This window comes from Piliocolobus tephrosceles, chromosome 9 (assembly GCF_002776525.5).
Source record: "Piliocolobus tephrosceles isolate RC106 chromosome 9, ASM277652v3, whole genome shotgun sequence".
Lineage (NCBI taxonomy): Eukaryota > Metazoa > Chordata > Mammalia > Primates > Cercopithecidae > Piliocolobus > Piliocolobus tephrosceles.
In genome coordinates, this window is record NC_045442.1 from 119,352,097 (window position 1) to 119,372,097 (window position 20,001).

Here is a 20,001-nt window from a genome sequence, read left to right on the forward strand (position 1 = left end):
GGGAGGGAAAAGGGAGGGAGGAAGGAAGGAAAGAAGGGAGAAAACAAGGAAGAAAGGAAGGAAGGAAAAAAGGAAGGAAGCAAGGAAGGAAGGAAAAAGAAAGGAAGGAAGAGAGGGAGGGAGCGAGGGAGGGAGGGAGAAAGGGAGGGGGGAAGGAAGGAAGGAAGGGAGAAAGGAAGGAAAAAAGGAAGGAAGAAAGGAAGCAAGGAAGGAAGGAAGGAAAGAAGGAAGGAAGGAAAAAAGGAAGGAAGGAAGGAAGGAAGGAAAGAAGGAAGGAAGGAAGGAAGGAAAGAAGGAAGGAAGGAAAAAAAGAAGGAAGGAAAAAAGGAAGGAAGGAAGGAAGGAAGGAAAGAAGGAAGGAAGGAAGGCCGGCCAGCCATATCATAATTAAATCCAATTCTGCCTACTCGCAATTTATTCACTACAAGTTTCTGGCCTGTGAAAAATTAAAATGCATAGGGATAACATGGCTATTCACAGACAAAATATTTGCTTGTCTTATATATTTATCTATTTCTGTGGAATTTGAAGACTGATTCGAAATCCAGCGTTCATTATCTCCTGTAGTTAAAGATTTGTATTTAAATGAATATTAATAGGAGAAACATGACCACAGCCTAAACCTCTAAAAGATACTTGTTGTGTTACCAAAAACTTGGAGAGAGGGTAGAAGAAGAACGAACCACACTGATAATTTGTATTATTTGCCTTAATGCCAAAGGCCTTCATTTTAAAATAAACAAGCAAAAAAAAAAAAAAAAAAAATAGGCCAGGTGTAGTGGCTCATGCCTGTAATCCCAGCACTTTCGGAGGCTGAAGCAGGAGGATCATTTGAGGTCAGGAGTTCGAAACCAGGCTGACCAACATGGTGAAACCCTGTCACTACTAAAAATACAAAAATTAGCTGGGCATGGTGGCAGGCGCCTGTAGTCCCAGCTACTTGGGAGGCTGAAGCAGGAGAATCACTTGAACTCAGGAGGCAGAGGTTGCAGTGAGCTGAGATTTTGCCATTGCACTCCAGCCTGAGTGACAGAGCGAGACCCCATCTCAAAAAAAAAAAAAAAAAAAATTCACACTTGTCTTGTTACATGACAAGTATGGATACCACGTGGGATCCAAGTATGGATAGCACGAAGTTTCCAAGAGGGCCGTACTTTCAGAGAAATACTGACATCTGTGCTCCCAGAAGGAGGAGGTTTGCCAGCCCATGCCCCTAAGTTAATTCATAAGCCAAGCAAGGAAAACAGCAGTGGAAGCCCCAGGCTAAAGCCGGTTGCCTGAAGACTAAACCTCATGAATCTCCTGTTAGTTTTTAAAACAATCACGGAATCTTTTTCCAAAAGGTCATCTCAGTTTCATCACGAATGTCTGCCATCTATTTTCAGCCCTCCCAACCAACACATTCTTCCCAGTTTTCCCCACTTCTGGCCTCACTTCCAGAAGCTCCAAGTACCTGTAAGCAAATGACCCTGTCCCCCGGCTGGGCTGAGTTGTCTGGCGAGTAATCGCCGTCTTGGCGAGACTGCTGCCTGCCACGCGTTTTGCCCACGGCCACGGGGTTGACGGCCTCCAGGTGCGAGGGATTGGGCAGCATTGTCACGTGGAGGGGATGGTGCGCCCCGAAGTCCAGGTCCACAGAGGAGGTCAGGTGAGACAGGACGTCTCCAGTGGCTGAAAACTTCTCTGGAAATTCACTTAAGCCTTGCATTTTACGGAACATCAGCTATTGTGGATACATATAAAACGAAAACAATGGCGTTCATCACAATGGAGACTAGGGAAGAAGTGCTGAGTTGAAATCATACAAGAAAAGAGAAAATTTAAAGCCAGGAGTGGTGGCTCATGCCTGTAATTCCAGGACTTTGGGAGGCTGAGGCAGGAAGATCACTTGAGGTCAGGAGTTCGGGACCAGCCTGGCCAACATGGTGAAACTCCATCTCTATTAAAAATATAAAAAATTAGTCGGGCGTGGTGGCAGGCGCCTGTAATCCCAGCTAGTCGAGAGGCTGAGGCATGAGAATCACTTGAACCTAGGAGGCGGAGGTTGCAGTGAGCCAAGATCATACGACTGTACTCCAGCCTGGGTGACAGAGTGAGATTCGGTCTCAATAAATAAATAAATAAGAATACACAGAAAACCAATCCAAATACCAGCTCTGTCAATTAACTAAAGTGTCTAAACTACCTCCTGGACCAACTGCTCACATGCTTAGTTGCCTTTTCTCTTTTTTTTCTTGAGACAGGATCTGCCTCTGTCTTCCAGGGTGGAGGGCAGTGGCGCAATCTCAGTTCACTGAAGCCTCCATCTCCTGGACACAAGAGATCCTCCCACCACAGCCTCCCAAGTAGCTGGAACCATAGGTGCACCACCTAATTTTTATGTTTGTAGAGACCACACCACCTAATTTTTATTTTTGTAGGGACAGAGTTTTGCGAGGTTACCCAAGCTGGTCTTAAACTCCTGGGCTCAAACACTCCTCTTGCCTTAGCCTCCCAAAGTGCTGGGATTGCAGGTGTGAGCCACCTTACCCAGGCTTAGTTGACTTCTTAAAAGGAATGATCACCATGAGTTTTACTTTTTAAAATTTATTTATATTCAGGCAGCATCTTGCTTTGTTGCCCAGCCTGGAGTGCAGTGGTGAGATCATAGCTTACTGCAGCCTCAAACTCCTGGGCTCAAGTAATCCTCTGGCCTCAGTCTCCTGAGTAGCTGGGAACACAGGTGTGTGCCACCACGCTTGGCTAACTTACTTTATTTTTGGTAGAGACAGAGTCTCACTGTGTTCCACAGGGTGGTCTCAAGTCCTAGATTCAAGCCATCCTCCTGCCTCAGCCTCCCAACAGGCTGGGATGACAGGTGTGAGCCACAGTGCCCGGCCATCACCATCACCATCATTTATCAGCAGAATGAAACCAGCAGTTTTATTCTGTTACCATCAATCTTACAGTGCTACTGAGAAACACAGCGAGTAACCTTACCTCTGGAGGGAACTGCAGAAGGCCTGTCAATAAATTCAGCCTCCCTCTATGGGGCATCCCAATAATGACATCAGTGATTCCGCTGTAGGCCGACATTTTCAGCAGCTCGTGGAAAAAGCCCATCATGCTTTCAGCCCCTTCGCCTCCGTATCGCTTCACCGTCGAGAACTTGGTGGCCAGAAAGTGGTCAAACTCCTGCAGAACATCACATCAGACATGAGCTGCCAGGAGACAGCCAGCTTCTCCAGTGGAAGGCAGATAAGTCTGTGTGTGTTGTGAGATGGCCCCACACTCCCCAAGTGGCCACAACAATGCCACTTTACTACATATCCTGGAGAGAGACATAACAGGGACACAGCAGGATGGCTTTCCAAGGATCCTGGACAGCAGGAGGGGCCGAGAATACCCTACGAGGCAGAATAACTCACCCCAAGGAAACCCCCTTAGAATGTGTGTTCTTCTGGACTGGAAGCCAGGCCTTAGATTTTTGCTGCCTCTTTCCAGTACCCCAGTTTTCACAGGGGGTTCTATGGTATGAATCAAGGCTGCAAACTATCCAACTACCCAAACTATTAGGAAGGGGCTTTTTGCCATCTTGACATTCCAGAGTCCTGCTCACAGCCCTGATGGAGGTTCACTTCCGTTCATTTGTATTGAGCCTCTCTTCCACATGTCATCTTTTGATCATCTCAAGTTAAGTTCTGAACTTAAGTATCTTTAGTTCTTAAGAACTAAGACCAGGACAGGCATGGTGGTTCATGTCTGTAATCCCAGCACTTCGGGAGGCCAAGATGGTTGGATCACTTGAAGCCAGGAGTTCAAGACTTGGCCAATATGGTGAAACCCCATCTCTACTGAAAATATAAAAATTAGCCAGGTGTGGTGGCATGCACCTGTAATCCCAGCTACTCAGGAGGCTGGCAGGAGAACTGCTTGAGCCTAGGAGGGGGAGGTTACAGTGAGCCAAGATTGTGCCACTGCACTCCAGCCTGGGTGACAGAGCAAGACTGTCTCAAGAACTGCGACTATACATAGCCCTGAATGGTGACAGTATGTTATCAAAAGACTTTTTTTTTTTTTTTTTTTTTGAGACAGAGTCTCGCTCTGTCACCCAATGTGGAGTACAGTGGCGCAATCTTGGTTCACTGCAACCTCCACCTCCCAGGTTCATGCCATTCTCCTGCCTCAGCCTCCCAAGTAGCTGGGACTACAGGCGCCCGCCACCACGCCCGGCTAATTTTTTTGTATTTTTAGTAGAGACAGGGTTTCATCATGTTAGCCAGGATGGTCTTGATCTCCTGACCTCATGCTAAGCCCACCTCAGCCTCCCAAACCAAAGTGCTGGGATTACAGGCGTGAGCCACAGCGCCTGGCTAAGACTTTTTTCTTACATATTAAAAGAAATTTTAGGCCAGTCGCGGTGGCTCACCCCTCAATCCCAGCACTTTGGGAGGCCGAGGTGGGCAGATCACGAGGTCAGGAGATTGAGACCACTGGCTAACACATTTTAGGCTGGGCATGGTGGCTCACGCCTGTAATCCTTGCACTTTGGAAGGCTGAAGGGGGTGGATCACGGGGTCAGAAGATGGAGACCATCCTGACTAACACAGCAAAACCCCATTCTACTAAAAATACAAAAAATTAGCCGGGCATCGTGGCAGTGCCTGTAGTCCCAGTTACTTGGGAGGCTAAAGCAGGAGAATGGCTTAAAAGCGGGAGGCAGAGGTTACAGTGAGCTGAGATCACACCACTGCACTCCAGCCTGGGCGACATGGAGAATCATCTCAAAAAAAAAAAAAAGAAATTTGAAATACATTTGTTTTAAAAAAATGTTTTTTAAAGGCCAGGGGCGGTGGCTCATGCCTGTAATCCCAGCACCTCGGGAGGCCAAGGTGGGCGGATCATGAGGTCAGGAGATTGAGACCATCTTGGCCAACATGATGATACCCTGTCACTACTAAAAATACAAAAATTAGCTTGGTGTGGTGGCATGCACCTGTAATCCCAGCTACTCGGGCGACAGAGCGAGACTCCGTCTCAAAAAAAAAAAAAAAAAAAATTAAAAAAAAAGAAATAAAACCTTAATAACTATGTGGTTTGTTTTTTTTTTTTTTTTTTGGACAGTCTCGCTCTGTTGCCGAAACTGGAGTGCAGTGGTGTGATCTCAGCTCACTGCAACCTCCGCCTCCTGGGTTCAAGTGATTCTCCTGCCTCAGCTTCCCAAGTAGTTGGGACTACAGGTATGCTCCACCACACCAGGCTAATTTTTGTATTTTTTTTTTTTTTTAGTAGACATGGGGTTTCACCATTTTGGCCAGGCTGGTCTCAAATTCCTGACCTCAAGCAATAGGCCCACCTCAGCCTACCAAAGGGCTGGGATGACAGGTGCAAGCCACCATGCCCAGTCAGAAGTAAGGTCTTAAGGATCTTGTCATCTTTTATAGAGCGAGTAGACACATACACAAGAAGTATTTTGACTCTGACGAGAGCCAATAGATCAATATTTTGGCAACCAACATTTTGCTGCTTAGAATAAAGTGATGTGCTCAGAACAAGGATCTTTGAAGAAAAACAAAATAATGAAATGGTATGTGTGTTATATGATCCATTGTGTTGAAGTAATGAGGGATTTAAGTTCAGAGTTAACGGCTCAATTCCCTCTCTTCAGTAGTTACATATCTTTTTTTTCTGAGACAGAGTCTTGCTCTGTCAACCAGGCTAGAGTGCAGTGGTGCGATCTCAGCTCACTGCAGCCTCCACCTCCCAGGTTCCAGGGATTCTCATGCCTCAGCCTCCTGACTAGCTGGAATTACAGGTGTGCACCATCACCTCTCACTAATTTTTGTATTTTTAGTAGAGACAGGGTTTCTTTATGTCAGCCAGGCTACATAGACAGTGAGGCTGACCAACACCCTTGCTATTAGACACTCCTTTTTTTTTTTTTTTGAGACTGTGTTTCACTCTTGTTGCCCAGGCTGGAGCGCAATGGCGCGATCTTGGCTCACTGCAACCTCCGCCTCCTGGGTTCAAGTGATTCTCCTGCCTCAGCCTCACGAGTAGCTAGGATTACAGGCATGCGCCACCACACTCGGCTAATTTTTGGATTTTTAGTACAGATGGGGTTTCTCCATGTTGGTCAGACTGGTCTTGAACTCCTGACCTCAGGTGATTCGCCTGCCTCAGTCTCCCAAAGTGCTGGGACTACGGGTGTGAGCCACCGCACCCAGCCCAGATGCTTCTTTTTACCTGAGATTCCAGCATTAGTTTCGACAGATGTTTTCGCTCCTCTGTGGTAAACGTCTCCTTTTGCAATTCCTCAAACCGCCTGGCAAACCAGTCTTTCTCCTCCTGGCTCTGAAGTTGGGAGGTTTCAATAGAAATCTGCCCACAGTAGATCTGATTGAGATAGACTAACACTTCCTCAAGTGAGGCCTCTTCCTTCCCCATGTTCAGTAATCCTGGGAAATACAATCAAAGGGGTCATTTTAAAATATAATCATGTGGCAAGTTAATTCTGGAACATACCAAAATAATTACTGCAACGCAGAGTGCTTTGTTCTTAATAACTTGGGTCATTATTGGCCGGGTGCTATGGCTCACACCTGTCATCCCAACATTTTGGGAGGCAAGGCGGGTGGATCACCTGAGATCAGGAGTTCGAGCTCAGCCTGACCAATATGGTAAAACCCCGTCTCTACTAAAATTACAAAAATTAGCCAAGCGTGGTAGCGTGCACCTGTAGTCCCTGCTACTCAAGAGGCTGAGGCAGGAGAATCGCTTGAACCTCGGGAGACAGAGGTTGCAGTGAGCCAAGATCACACCACTGCACTCCAGCCCGGGCAACAGAGCGAGGCTCCGTCCCAAAATAAATAAATAAATAAAAAACTTGGGTCATTATTAATGCTTATCTAGATTTTTTTTAAAGAAAAAAACTAAAAATATGGTCAAAGGTCATGAAGTAGTAAAACTAGGAGGGGGGAAAAACTCCACTTGCTTCACAAAGACAGAGCCTGCTGCTGCTTTATGCCAAGTTTTGATTCTACAGTGATTTCTTTTTTGTGTGTGATGGAGTTTTTGCTCGTTGCCCAGGCTGGAGTGCAGTGGCACGATCTTGGCTCACTGCAACCTCTGCCTCCCAGGTTCAAATGATTCTCCTGCCTCAGCCTCCCGAGTAGCTGGGACTACACGTGCACACCATCACGTCTGACGAATTTTTGTATTCTCAGTATAGATGGGGTTTCACCATGTTGGCCAGGCTGGTCTTGAACTCCTGTCCTCAGGTGATCCTCTTGCCTCCACCTCCCGAAGTGCTGAGATTACAGGCATGAGCCACCACACCCGGCCCCAACCTTTACTTTATATTGCTTAGCAAGCTTGTCCAAACCGCAGCCCACAGGCTGCATGTGGTCCAGGACAGTTTTGAATGTGGCCCAACACAATGAATAAACTTTCTTAAAACGTTGTGAGATTTTCTTTGTGATTTTTTTTTAGCTCATTAGTTATGATTAGTGTTAGTGTATTTGATGTGTGGCCCAAGACAATTCTAATTCCAGTGTGGCCCAGGGAAGTCAAAAGATTGGACACCTCTGGCTTATGGTTTCTTACAACAAAGTTTAATGTATTTTTGTTTTTTTTTTTGCATATAAAGACTTAAAGTATTGATCTTTTGAGGAAGTTAGATGCATCACCACTATATTCCAACTGAGTCATTAATCATGTCGTTTAATGTTTTCCACATTAACTCGTTTGCTTTTATGAGGCGCTGAGGAATCAGTTCTTTCTGCAGAGGTTCAACTGAGGAATCAGTTCGCTCTGCAGCCTTTGGAGGCCCGTCTCAAAAAAAAAAAAGAAAAAAGAGAGAAAACTACCACCTTATGCCGGGCACGGTGGCTCATGCCTGTGATCCCAGCACTTTGGGAGGCCAAGGCGGGCAGATCACCTGAGGTCAGGAGTTCGAGACCAGCCTGACCAACATGGAGAAAATCCATCTCTACTAAACATACAGAATTAGCCAGGTGTGGTGGCACATGGCTGTAATCCCAGCTACTCGGGAGGCTGAGGCAGGAGAACTGCTTGAACCCGGCAGGTAGAGGTTACAGTGAGCTGAGATAGCGCCATTGCACTCCAGCCTGGGTAACAAGAGCGAAACTCCATCTCAAAAACAGAAAAAAAGAAAAGAAAACTACCACCTTGCAAAGCCCAGGTAACCCCCCGAACCCTAAGAGACACTAAAATGAAAGTTGAGGGTTTAAATGCCGTTACATCTTAGGGTAGTTTATTACACGGCATTAGATGACTGAAACATGACTCACTGATACACACAATCAGAATTTGGTATTTGCAAGATTAACTTTAAAAAGTAACGTGAGGTAGGACCCTGAAATCATGACTGATGATGCAGGCCCAACTTTTTCTGAGTTCCCAGGCTGGGAAAGAAAATAGAATGAGGGGGGCAAGCTTTGGAATGGAAGCAGCCCTGGATTTCACCTCACCTCTGCCACTGAGCAGCTATGAGTTATATAAGTTCTCTTTGTTTTTCCATCTACAAAATAAAGAGGACAATGACTACTTTTGGGAGTGGTTTTGAGAATAAATTGACATACGCTAAGCATATGGCACTTTAGAGTTCAAGGTTTTTTGTTTGTTTGTTTTTTCAGACAGGGTCTCACTCTGTTGCCCAGGTTGGAGTGCAGCGGCACGTTCAAGGCTCACTGCAGCCTTGACCTCCCAGGCTCAAGTGATCCTCCCATCTCAGCTTCTGGAGTGCCTGGAACTACAGGTGTGCATCACCATGCCCAGCTAATTTTTTTGTTGTTGTTGTTGTAGAACAGTCTCACTGTGTTGCCCAGGTTGGTCTCAAACTCCTGGGCTCAAATGACCCTCCCACCTCGGGCTCCCAAAGTGCTGGGTTTATGGGTGTCAGCCATTGTGCCTAGCCAATTCAGTGTTTTTGAACCTTGAGAAAACAGGCTTCCTCAGAACTTCTAGAATCCCAAGAATGCTCCTCTCTGACAGTACCTCAATGTGCCCCCTTGGGTCTCCTCACACCTGTGGGAGCCTCAGCTCCAGCGGGGATGCTGCTTCTTCAAGAACAGAGGCAGGAGCCCGGCCTGGTATGCAGCTCCGAGCTCCCACCTGCTGTGCAGAAGCCATACCTGCCGTGTGGAAGGGTCCCTGCAGTGTCTGCACCAGGGCTTGGATTTCAGGCACATTCTCCAGCAGGGCTTGTCCAGTGAAGAGGGGGTTGATTTTGGCAGCTTTATGACCATGCTCGCGATATACTGTCACCAACCTGGCAAGGCCATGGTCAACTAAATTGGGGAAAATTTAAAAATACAAACAGTTTAGGAGATGACTACAAATTACAAGTATCAGCTTTTCAAAGAAGCTCTTATAGCTCTAGACCTATTTATTTATTTATATATTTATTTATTTATTTATTTTAGAGACAGTGTTTTGCTCTATTGCCCAGGCTGGAGGGCCTCCCGGGTAGCTGGGACTACAGACATGCACCACCACACTTGGCTAATTTTTGGTTTTTTTTTTTTTTGGTCGAGATGGAGTTTAACCATGTTACCCAGGCTAGTCTTGAACCCCTGAGCTCAAGTGATTCACTCACCTTGGCCTCCCAAAGAAGGCCAAGAAACACATTTTTACACTTTGTGTTATTTTCAGAACCCAGAGACAATTGTTAGCATATTTTCAAACTTTTTTTTTTTTTTTTTTTTTGAGACATTGTCTCACTCTGTCACCCAGGCTGGAGTGCAGTGGTGCAATCTTGGCTCACTGCAACCTGCGCCTCCCAGGTTCAAGTCGTTCTCCTGCCTCAGCCTCCCGAGTAGCTGGGACTACAGGCGCCCACCACCACACCCGGCTAACGTTTTGTATTTTTAGTAGAGACAGGGTTTCACCGTGTTAGCCAGGATGGTCTCGATCTCCTGATCTCATGATCCACCCCCCTTGGCCTCCCAAAGTGCTGGGATTACAGGCGTGAGCCGCTGTGCCCAGCCAAAGCACATTTCTTTACTTGGAGCAGGTTTAGTGAGAAAAGAACAGAGAGGTACTGAACACACATAGGATGTATTTGCACTAATACAGCAGGTAGGTGGAGCCATAATAGGTCAAATAAACGAATCAAACCATCCCAGGAAATGAACTGATTTCAGCCTGGGGGTTAGTCCTACAAATTGCTAAGGGTTCTATTTTGAACCTTATTCAAGTTCTCAATCACTGTCATATGAAGTAGGAAACCTTTACATTTGTGGCTAAAATCCAGATAGACTATGTCTAAAGCATGTCCCTGTGGACCACTCTCACCTTTCATTTTTTTATTTTTTTGAGAAGGAGTCTCGCACTGTTGCCAGGCTGAAGTGCAGTGGCGCAATCTCAGCTCACTGCGAGCTCCGCCTCCCGGGTTCAAGTGATTCCCTGCCTCAGCCTCCTGAGTAGCTGGGACTACAGGTGTGTGCCACCACACCCAGCTAATTTTTTGTATTTTAGTAGAGATGGGGTTTCACCATGTTGGCCAGGATGGTCTTGATCTCCTAACCTTGTGATCCACCTGCCTCGGCCTCCCAAAGTGCTGGGATTACAGGTGTGAGCCACTGAGCCTAGCCTCCACTCTCTCCTTTTAAGTACATATTCTTCCCTGGGCTCTACAGCATTGCAGGAACATGGTTTTCTTTCTAACTCCAGAGCTACTCAACCTCAGTCACTTTTGGGGGACTTCTCTTTGCCCATCTCTAAATATTGGTAGCCAGGCATGGTGGTGCACACCTATAATCCCAACTACTCAAGAAGCTGACCAGGAGTTCGAGGCTGCAGTGAGCTGGAATCTCACCACTGCACTCTAGCCTGGGTGAGAAAGCAAGATCCCATCTCTAAAAAATAAAATACATGGCCGGGCGCGGTGGCTCAAGCCTGTAATCCCAGCACTTTGGGAGGCCAAGACAGGCGGATCACGAGGTCAGGAGATTGAGACCATCCTGGCTAACACGGTGAAACCCCGTCTCTACTAAAAAATAAAAAAAAAAATTAGCCGGGCGAGGTGGTGGGCGCCTGTAGTCCCAGCTACTTGGGAGGCTGAGGCAGGAGAATGGCGTGAACCCGGGAGGTGGAGCTTGCAGTGAGCTGAGATCCGGCCACAGCACTCCAGCCTGGGCGGCAGAGCGAGACTCTGTCTCAAAAAAATACAAAATAAAAAATAAAAAAAAATAAAAAATAAAAAAAATAAAATAAAATACATAAAATATTGGTACTCCCCAGCTCTGCCCAAGGCCACCTTCTCAGTCTACTTTCTTTCTGAGCGATCTCCCCCCAACTCATGATTAGTGGTACAAGAACAATAGCAAACCTACAGGGTAACCCCCATTCCCATTGCAAACCAGCAGCCATACTGAAAACATCCCCTTAGAGGCCGAGGCCAGTGGGTCACTTGAGGTCAGGAGTTCAAGACCAGTCTGACCAACATGGTGAAATCCCATCTCTACTAAAAATACAAAAATTAGCCGGGTGTGGCTGCACGTGCCTGTGGAGGCTGAGGCAGGAGAATCGCTGGAACCTGGGATAGTGGAGGTTGCAGTGAGCCGAGATGGTGCCACTGCACTCCGGCCTGTGTGACAGAGCGAGACTTTGTCTCAAAAAAAGAAAAAAGAAAACATTCCCTTAGAGAAGAACCCATGTCAACTCCTAAAGATCACTGCTTCTATTCCTTTTTCTTTTTCTTTGAGATGGAGTCTCGCTCTGTCACCCAGGCTGGAGTGCAGTGGCACAATCTCAGCTCAATGCAGCCTCCAACTTCTCGGTGCAAGCGATTATCCTGCCTCACCCTCCCAAGTAGGTGGGGCTGCAGGCACGTGCCGCCATGCCCGGCTAAGTTTTGTAGGTTATTTTTTGGTTTTGTTTTCGTTTTTCTGAGATGGAGTCTTGCTCTGTCACCAGGCTAGAGTGCAGTGGCACGATCATGGCTCATTGCAACCTCTGCTACTCAGGTTCAAGCGATTCTCCCATCTCAGTTATCCTGAGTAGCTGGGATTACAGGCACATGCCACCACGCCTGGCTAATTTTTTATATTTTTAGTAGAGACAGGGGTTTCACCATGTTGGTCAGGCTGGTCTCGAACTCCTGACCTCGTGATCCACCCACCTCTGCCTCCCAAAGTGCTGAGATTACAGGCATGAGCCACTGCGCTCGGCCCACTGCTTCTATTTCTAACTACTGGCTAGCCGGGCTGCTAATGATACGCTAGAATACTGACACAGAAGTTGGCACAAAAGAACCCTCCTTGCCCCAAAGAATATGAGGCATGTAGCAATTTGGCACCAGCAGAAAGAGGAAGGCCTCTCTCGTGTCAGGCACATCCTCCATCCACCCTGGCAACCCATGCTCCCTCAGACTGCCATTTCTTCCAGCAGGTTTCTTCTTCCACCAACCCTATCTCCAACCCCTTCCCTCTATCTCCAGCTCCTTCCACCGAGATCTCTGGTGCTCTGTTTCATGAAAAACAAACCTCTCTGAACATTCCTCACACTCCTGGGCTAAATCAAAACTTGGATGTCCCCAATGAGCACGAGTACAACGTGAAGCTACTCAGTGGCCCTCACCCGCACCCTCCAATCGTGAAGACAAAGGTAGGCCCTCCTCATTCTTCACTGACATCTCCCTATCATTAGTTCTCTCTTTATAAACCCATCCTCTGAGGGACAAGCAATGGCATTAACTCATCTCAAATTGCTGACAGTCATTAAAAAATAATATTGTAGAAGAATGATTGATGAAAAAGCCTCAAGACTTAATGAATGGCCAGGCGCAGTGGCTCATGCCTGTAATCTCAGCACCTTGGGAGGCCAAGGTGGGCCAAGGTGATCTCATCACCTGAGGTCAGGAGTTTGAGACCAGCCCGGCCCACATGTTGAAACCCTGTCTCCACTAAAAACAAGAAAATTAGCTAGGCCTGGTCACAGATGCCTATAATCCCAGCTACTCAGGAGGCTGAAGCAGGAGAATCGCTTGAACCCAGGAGGCGGAGGTTGCAGTGATCCGAGGTTGCGCCATTATACTCCAGCCTGGGCAACAGAGCGAGACTCCGTCTCAAAAAAAAAAAAAGAAAGAAAGAAAGAAACAGGGTCTGGCTATATTACCCAGGCTGGACTCAAACTCCTGGGCTCAAGAGATCCTCCTGCCTCAGCCTCCCAAGCAGCTGGGATTACAGGTGCACGTCATCACACCCAGGCAGATTTGTTATTTTTTGCTTACTGTATTCTCGCAGTTTTCCACAGTGAACATGTACAATAAAGCTTTTTTTTTTTTTTGAGACAGTCTCACTCTGCTCTCATCAGTTGACTTCGTGCTTATAACAATCAGTTCTATTTGTCTCTAAGTCTGTTGCTGTGGGAAAAAGTAAAATATTAGGGGGAGAAATCAGAAAAATCTAGAGATTTTACACTCACATTGCTTTATTTTCTTTATTTTCTTTCTTTTTTTTTTTTTGAGATGGAGTCTCGCTCTGTTAAAATTGTTTTAAAAGAAAAAACAAAAGAAGTAAAAAAAATAAGCAAAATAAAAATAAATGGAATTAACTGATCAAGTTCCAATTTCAAATGCTCTAGATAAAATGTACTTCTACTGTATTACCTTCATAACAAAAAACAAAATTAAAAGATTTAATTCTTTTTCCCTGGAAGGATAGAAAAATAAATAAAAATAAAATTCAAAAGAATGAGAGCACAGCAATAGAATTATTCAAAAAATACTTCCTACTACTGGATGGTCACAGTGGCTCACACCTGTAATACTTTGGGAGGCTGAGGCAGGAGGACCGCTTGAGGTCAAGAGTTTGAGACCAGCCTGGGCAACAGAGCGAGACCTTGTCTTTACAAAAAAATACAAAAATTAGCCGGGTGCAGTGGCTCACACCTGCAATTCCAGCACTTTGGGAGACCGAGGTGGGCGGATCACAAGGTCAGGAGATTGAGACCATCCTGGCTAACACGGCGAAACCCTGTCTCTACTAAAAATACAAAAAGATTAGCCGGGCATGGTGGCAGGCACCTGTAGTCCCAGCTACTTGGGAAGCTGAAGCAGGAGAATGGCGTGAACCCGGGAGGCGGAGCTTTCAGTGAACCAAGGGCTCAGAGCGAGACTGAGGCTCCTTCTCAAAAAGAAAAAAAATACAAAAATTAGTTGGATGTAGTAGCACGTGCCTGTGATCCCAGCTACTCAGGAGACTGAGGTAGGAGGATCACTTGAGCCCAGGAGTTGGAGGCTGTGGTAAGCTGTAATTGTGCCACTGCACTCAGCCTGGGCGACACAGAGTGTCTCAAGGAAAACAAAACAAAACAAAACAAAAACAAAACTTTCTATTACTGCAGAAATGCAAGAATTTCTGTAAGAGAAAAATGAATACCTTTACATTAGGCATGATACTGCCCAAACAATTTACTGTTCGTAATATCTGCAAATGGTCACAGGAATTAGATTTGATGTTTAAGTCCCTAATGAAGCCAGAGAGAATAGAGGAAACAACAGCAGAGACACGCCTGCACTCCTCTTACAAATAAAGGCATGCTTCTGGCTCAGAAGACTAACACATGGTAGATGCTCAAGAAATATTTGTCATTATTTGAATGAAGTCCTGAGATCAAGAGTCACACGTCATGATAAAAGCTTTTCAGAGCCCTTAAATTCAGAGTACAAGAGCTGAAGCACCTTCTTCTCCCCCACTTTGCACCCTCCCATGCCAAGTCGTGGGGCCCGGTGGGCATGCACGCATTACTCCAGTCTGCCCTGCTGCTGGACAGGCTGAGTCAAGCTGGGCCAGACTGAGCTTTTCCAGATTTTGAAATTTGGAATTCAGAGATAGCTTATGAGAAAAGAGCTAGCCAGAGACTGCTGCCTTCAGAAAAGCCTAGTGGAGGGCAGATGGCTGGAGCTCAGGAGTTCAAGATCAGCCTGGCCAACATGTGAAACCCTGTTTATACTAAAAATACAAAAATTAGCCAGGCATGGTGGTGAGCACCTGTAGCCCCAGCTACTCAAGAGGCTGAGACAGGAGAATCTCTTAAACCTGGGAGGTAGAGGGTGCAGTGAGCCGAGATCATGCCACTGCACTCCAGCTTGGGCAACAGGGTGAGAAACTGTCCAAAAAAAAAAAGTACAAGAGCTAATATTTTCATGGGCTGGGTGTGGTGGCTCATGCCTATAATCCCAGAACTTTGGGAGGCAGAGGTTGGTGGGTCTCTTGAGGTCAGGAGTTTGAGACCACCCTGGCCAATGTGGTGAAACCTCGTCTTTACTAAAAATACAAAAATTAGCCAGGGTGGCACATGCCTGTAATCTCAGCTACTCAGGAGTCTGAGGCAGGAGAATCACTTGAACCCAGGAGGCAGAGGCTGCAGTGAGCGAAGATCACCCCACTGCATTCCAGCCTGGGCCACGGAGTGAGACTGTGTCTCAAAAAAACAAATAAACAGGTCGGGCACAGTGGCTCATGCCAGTAATCTGAGCACTTTGGGAGGTCAAGGTTGGTGGATCACCTGAGGTCAGGAGTTCGAGACCAGCCTGGCCAACACAGAGAAACCCCGTCTCTAATAAAAATACACAATTAGCCAGGCATGGTGGTGCATGCCTGTAGTCTCAGCTACTCAGGAGGCTGACTCGGCAGGAGAATCACTTGAACCCAGGAGGCAGAGGCTGTGGTGAGCCAAGATCGTGCCACTGCACCCCAGCCTGGGCAACAAGAGCAAAACCCTATCTCAAAAAAAAAAAAAGTACACCATGAATCACTGCTCCTAAACCCACCTCCATTTTAAATTGGCATTGTTGATAAATAAATTCGAGTTTCCTTGGAAATTGAGGTTTACAGAGGTGAAAGTACAAGCTGTTACAAATACCTACTTACAAAGAGCACTCACCATGGGTAAAATTGTAACTAGAGAAACCACTGCCATCCAAAAGGTTACTAGGGGCAAATTCAATATCTATCTATCTATCTATCTATCTATTTATTTATTTATTTATTTATTTATTGAGTCAGAGTCTTGCTCTGTCACCTAGGCTGGAGTACAGCAGTGTGATCTCAGCTCATTGCAACCTCAGCCTCCCAGGTTCAAGTGATTCTCCTGACTCAGCCTCGTGAATAGCCAGTATTATAGGCACACACCACCAGGCCCAGCTAATTTTTGTATTTTTAGTAGAGATGGGGTTTCATCAAGTCGGCCATGCTGGTCTCGAACTTCTGGCCTCAAGTGATCTTCCCACCTCAGCCTCCCAAAGTGCTGGGACTACAGGCATGAGCCACCATGCCCAGCCTCAATATCTCTTTAAAGCCTTAATACAAGGGAAGTCTTAGTGAATGATGTGGTCACCTATGTAGACATTTATTTTAACCAAGATAAACATATGAAGAAAGAAGGCCAGTGAACAGGACGCGGTGATAAACATCTGAAGAAGATAAACATATGAAGAAAGAAGACTGGTGAACCGGGCACACGCTGCAACGAGCTGTGATTGCACCACTGCACTCCAGACTAGGTGACATAGCAAGACTTCATCTCAAAAACTAAAATAAAACAGTAATAGTTTAATATGTTGCCCAACATATAAAGATACTTGATAATTAATGTTATGCCTGCACATACAAAATGCAAATATAATATATGTCACAAATAAATTGCATATATAGAACCCTCTTTTCATTCCTTAGGAAGTATAAATTATTTGGGGCTGGACACAGTGGCTCATGCCTATAATCCCAAAACTTTAGGAGGCCGAGGCAGGCATATCACCTGAGGACAGGAGTTCAAGACCAGCCTGGGCAACATGGCAAGACCCTGTCTCAAGTGATCTGCCTGCCTCGGCCTCCCAAAGTGCAGGGATTACAGGCATGAGTCACTGCACCTGGCCCCACGTCTGCCACCACACTGGCTAATTTTTGTATTTTTGGTAGAGATGGGGTTTCACTACGTTGGCCAGGCTGGTCTTGAACTCCTGACCTCATGATCTGCCTACCTTGGCCTCCCAAAGTGCAGGGATTACAGGCATGAGCCACTGTGCCTGACCTAATAAAGAAAATAAAACAAAATAAAAAAATTTGATGTGAAATATGAAGTGAAAAAGATATAGGTGGATTGCTCATCCCAGATTACTATAATACCTCCATGGCAGAGACTTCTATGATTCCCAACTTCCACTCCCCCCTCTCTTTGATAGTAATAAAGAGCCCAGTATATGGCCACCCAGAATAAAGAGCCACTTGCCAGCCTTCCCAGTAACCTGGTGGCCATGTGACTAAGTTTTGGACAATGAGAATGCAGCAGCAACGTATGCGACTTCTGGGTCACGCTCTTAAGGGGAAGGAAAGAAGATATTACTTCTCTTTGTATATCACAACACCTGAACTCATCCAATCTAATACAGAATTTGGTACAAGAGGTGGGTTGCTGCCCTAACAGAGCCTAAAAATGCATATGGTATTGACTTAGGAGCCAGGCAATGGGTGCCAATGACACAGGTATTTCCACCTAGAAAGCTGATGGGCAGTGTTATGTTACAGGACAAAACATTTGGTGAAACTGAAGCAGACTGCATGCCCTTGAAACTGTAGCTCAGGAATGTATGTTCACTGTTTCTCGTCACTTTCAGGAATGCCCAGGAGAAAGATGAGGTCAAGTTGGAGCTCCCTAATGAGCAAGTAGATATGAAGGGGATTTCGGCTCTGCAAAAAGGAGGTACCCTCCTGGCCAGGCATGGCAGCTCATACCTGTAATCCCAGCACTTTAGAAGGCCAAGGCCAGTGGATCGCTTGAGGTTGGGAGTTCAAGACCAGCCTGGCCAACATGGTGAAACCCCATCTCTACTAAAAATACAAAAATTAGCTGGGCGTGGTGGCGGGTGCCTGTAATCCCAGCTACTCGGGAGGCTGAGGCAGGACAATCGCTTGAACCTGGGAGACAGAGGTTGCAGTGAGCCGAGATCGTGCCACTGCACTCCAGCCTAGGCAACAAAGCCAGACTCCGTTTTAGGATTAGAAAGAGAGAGCCAGACAGACATATGAGGTTCATTTTAAATGCCCTCCGAGGTGAGGAGCACAATATTGAAGTTCTAGTGTGTGACTGATGGAAGATTCAAAGGTCAGGTGCCCAGATGCTGGAGGGGATCTTCAACAGTAATCTAATAATCAGATCAAAGATGCCAAATGATTTTCCTCTAATAATCAATCTGTAAGTATCTTCTACTCCGTGAGGACAAATAACGATACAGTAATTTTAGGGCACAAACCAAATACTCAAAATTAGTCTCGCAAATAAGCGCATACAACAGAAGTTCCAAAACCTGACATTCATGACTGTTAATTCATTAAAACCACCAGCACATACCGAGGTGTCAATAGAGCGGCTAAAAGGAAAAGAAAGAAACCCCACCAGCACATAGTTCCAAATTCAGCAGAGTTAAGACTTAAACTCTAAAACTAAAGTAACAGACTAGCTACAAGGAGACAAATACACAATAAATACCATGCTGTCTTCCAAGACTAGAACTAACTGCCCACTTCTCCCAAGCAGTGCAGTCTTGCACCCCCCACCTGCTCACATAAAAGCCTCAGAGATGGTCCTGGAAATGTATCCTTGGGAGAGTAAAACTTCACTTCTCCCACAGCTCCGCCTCATTAAAGAGTTGGTTTTCTAGGCTGGGTGCAGTGGCTCAGCCTGTAATCCCAACACGTGGGGAGGCCGAGGCTGCAGGATTAGCTTGAGCTCAAGAGTTCAAGATCAGCCTGGGCAACATGGTGGGACTCCATCTCTACTTAAAAAAAAAAACCCGGACTTGGTCGTCCCTCTGTGTCCCCAGCTACTCAGGACGCTGAGGTGGAAGGATAGCTTAAGCCCAGGAGTTCGAGGCTGCAGGCAGCTGTGATCGCAGCACTGCACTCCAGCCTGGGCCAGAGTGAGACTTCGTCTAAAAAATAAATTAATTAATTTAATTAAATTAAATTAAAAAGGAAAGAAAAAGAAAAAAAGACTTTCTCACACGTTTCCAACAAAGGAAAGAAAAGCTCTTCCAAAACCAGATCCGGACCAGCAAGATGGGAAGACCACACAAGCGTGGACCTCAAGGATCCTCAGTTACAGAGGCTGGACGGGGGATGACCCCGACACTAAGCACCCACACCTACCCTCTGCTCCCCTCACCTCTCCCTCCCCCGCAATGGCCGCGCGTTCAGGCCGGTGGCCGGTTCCCCGACCCCGACACCCCACCGCAAGTCGACCAGGGGATGATGCTTCTGCGTCCCACGCCCCACTCCCACCGCCCAGACCCCATCCCCGACCTGGGGGACGCTCCAGGGCGCCCCGGGGCTCGCGGCTCTCGGGCTTCCTCGGCCGGTAGCCGTAAACGCCCCGCTCGGTCTGGTAGCCGCGCCAGATGAGAGGGGGAGCCCGGCCGAGGCCCCGTCGTGCCGCTGCCACAGTAGCAGAGGCCATGTTCACCGGGTCCCCTGGCCAGGACCCTGAGGCGGGAGCTCGAGGTGGTCCCACCGGCCCTGGTAAATCCGGGACTCTCAACGAGGAGGCCGGAGCCCCGCCCCCAGACAACTCCCCCGCGACTGATTGGCCGAGGGGCCGGACCCTCGAAGCCAATCCGTGGCAGCGGCGCTCACCGCGAAGCCTCGCCCAGGATTGGGGCGGGACTCCAGGGCGGTGCCAGCGGCTGAGACCGCTTTGCTCCAGCGCAGGACGGGGCAAGTAAGAGTCACGCGGTGCGGTACCTGCTGCCGGTACGAAACTGGATGTAGCTGCAGTGCCTGCAGTCTCCCGCCAGGAGTGTTTACCCATCATGCCTCTGCCCAACCTCATAGACACAATCTAAGGGGTCTGTTACGGAAAGGACAAATTAGCCACAGGGTGGATAGGAAGTGGCTAGGACTGAGACCAAGGGACGCAAAAAGGAAAGGTTATTTGGGGCAGCTGGAAAACCAATACCCCTATTTTTTTTGTTGTTTTCTTAAGAAACATTAAGAGAGGCCG

At 47.0% G+C, this 20,001-nt stretch overlaps 1 protein-coding gene across 4 annotated transcripts in view; it reads right to left on the reverse strand.

Annotated features, from left to right (window-relative positions):
- Window positions 1–19,576, reverse strand: part of DHTKD1 (dehydrogenase E1 and transketolase domain containing 1) — a 55,602-nt gene extending 36,026 nt beyond the window's left edge. For 2 of the 4 annotated variants that reach the window (XM_026454811.1, XM_023223319.3), the window contains exons 1-5: window positions 19,305–19,466; window positions 9,135–9,290; window positions 6,226–6,437; window positions 2,980–3,174; window positions 1,454–1,723 (exon numbers count right to left, since the gene is read on the reverse strand). In XM_026454811.1, coding sequence (XP_026310596.1) covers window positions 1,454–1,723; window positions 2,980–3,174; window positions 6,226–6,437; window positions 9,135–9,290; window positions 19,305–19,458 — 987 coding nt within the window. In that variant the 5' untranslated portion in view covers window positions 19,459–19,466. Of the gene's footprint in view, window positions 1–1,453; window positions 1,724–2,979; window positions 3,175–6,225; window positions 6,438–9,134; window positions 9,291–19,304 lie in introns of all 4 variants that reach the window. The other 2 variants (XM_026454810.2, XM_026454812.1) reach the window with 2 other exon arrangements.
- Window positions 19,577–20,001: the final 425 nt, after the last annotated feature.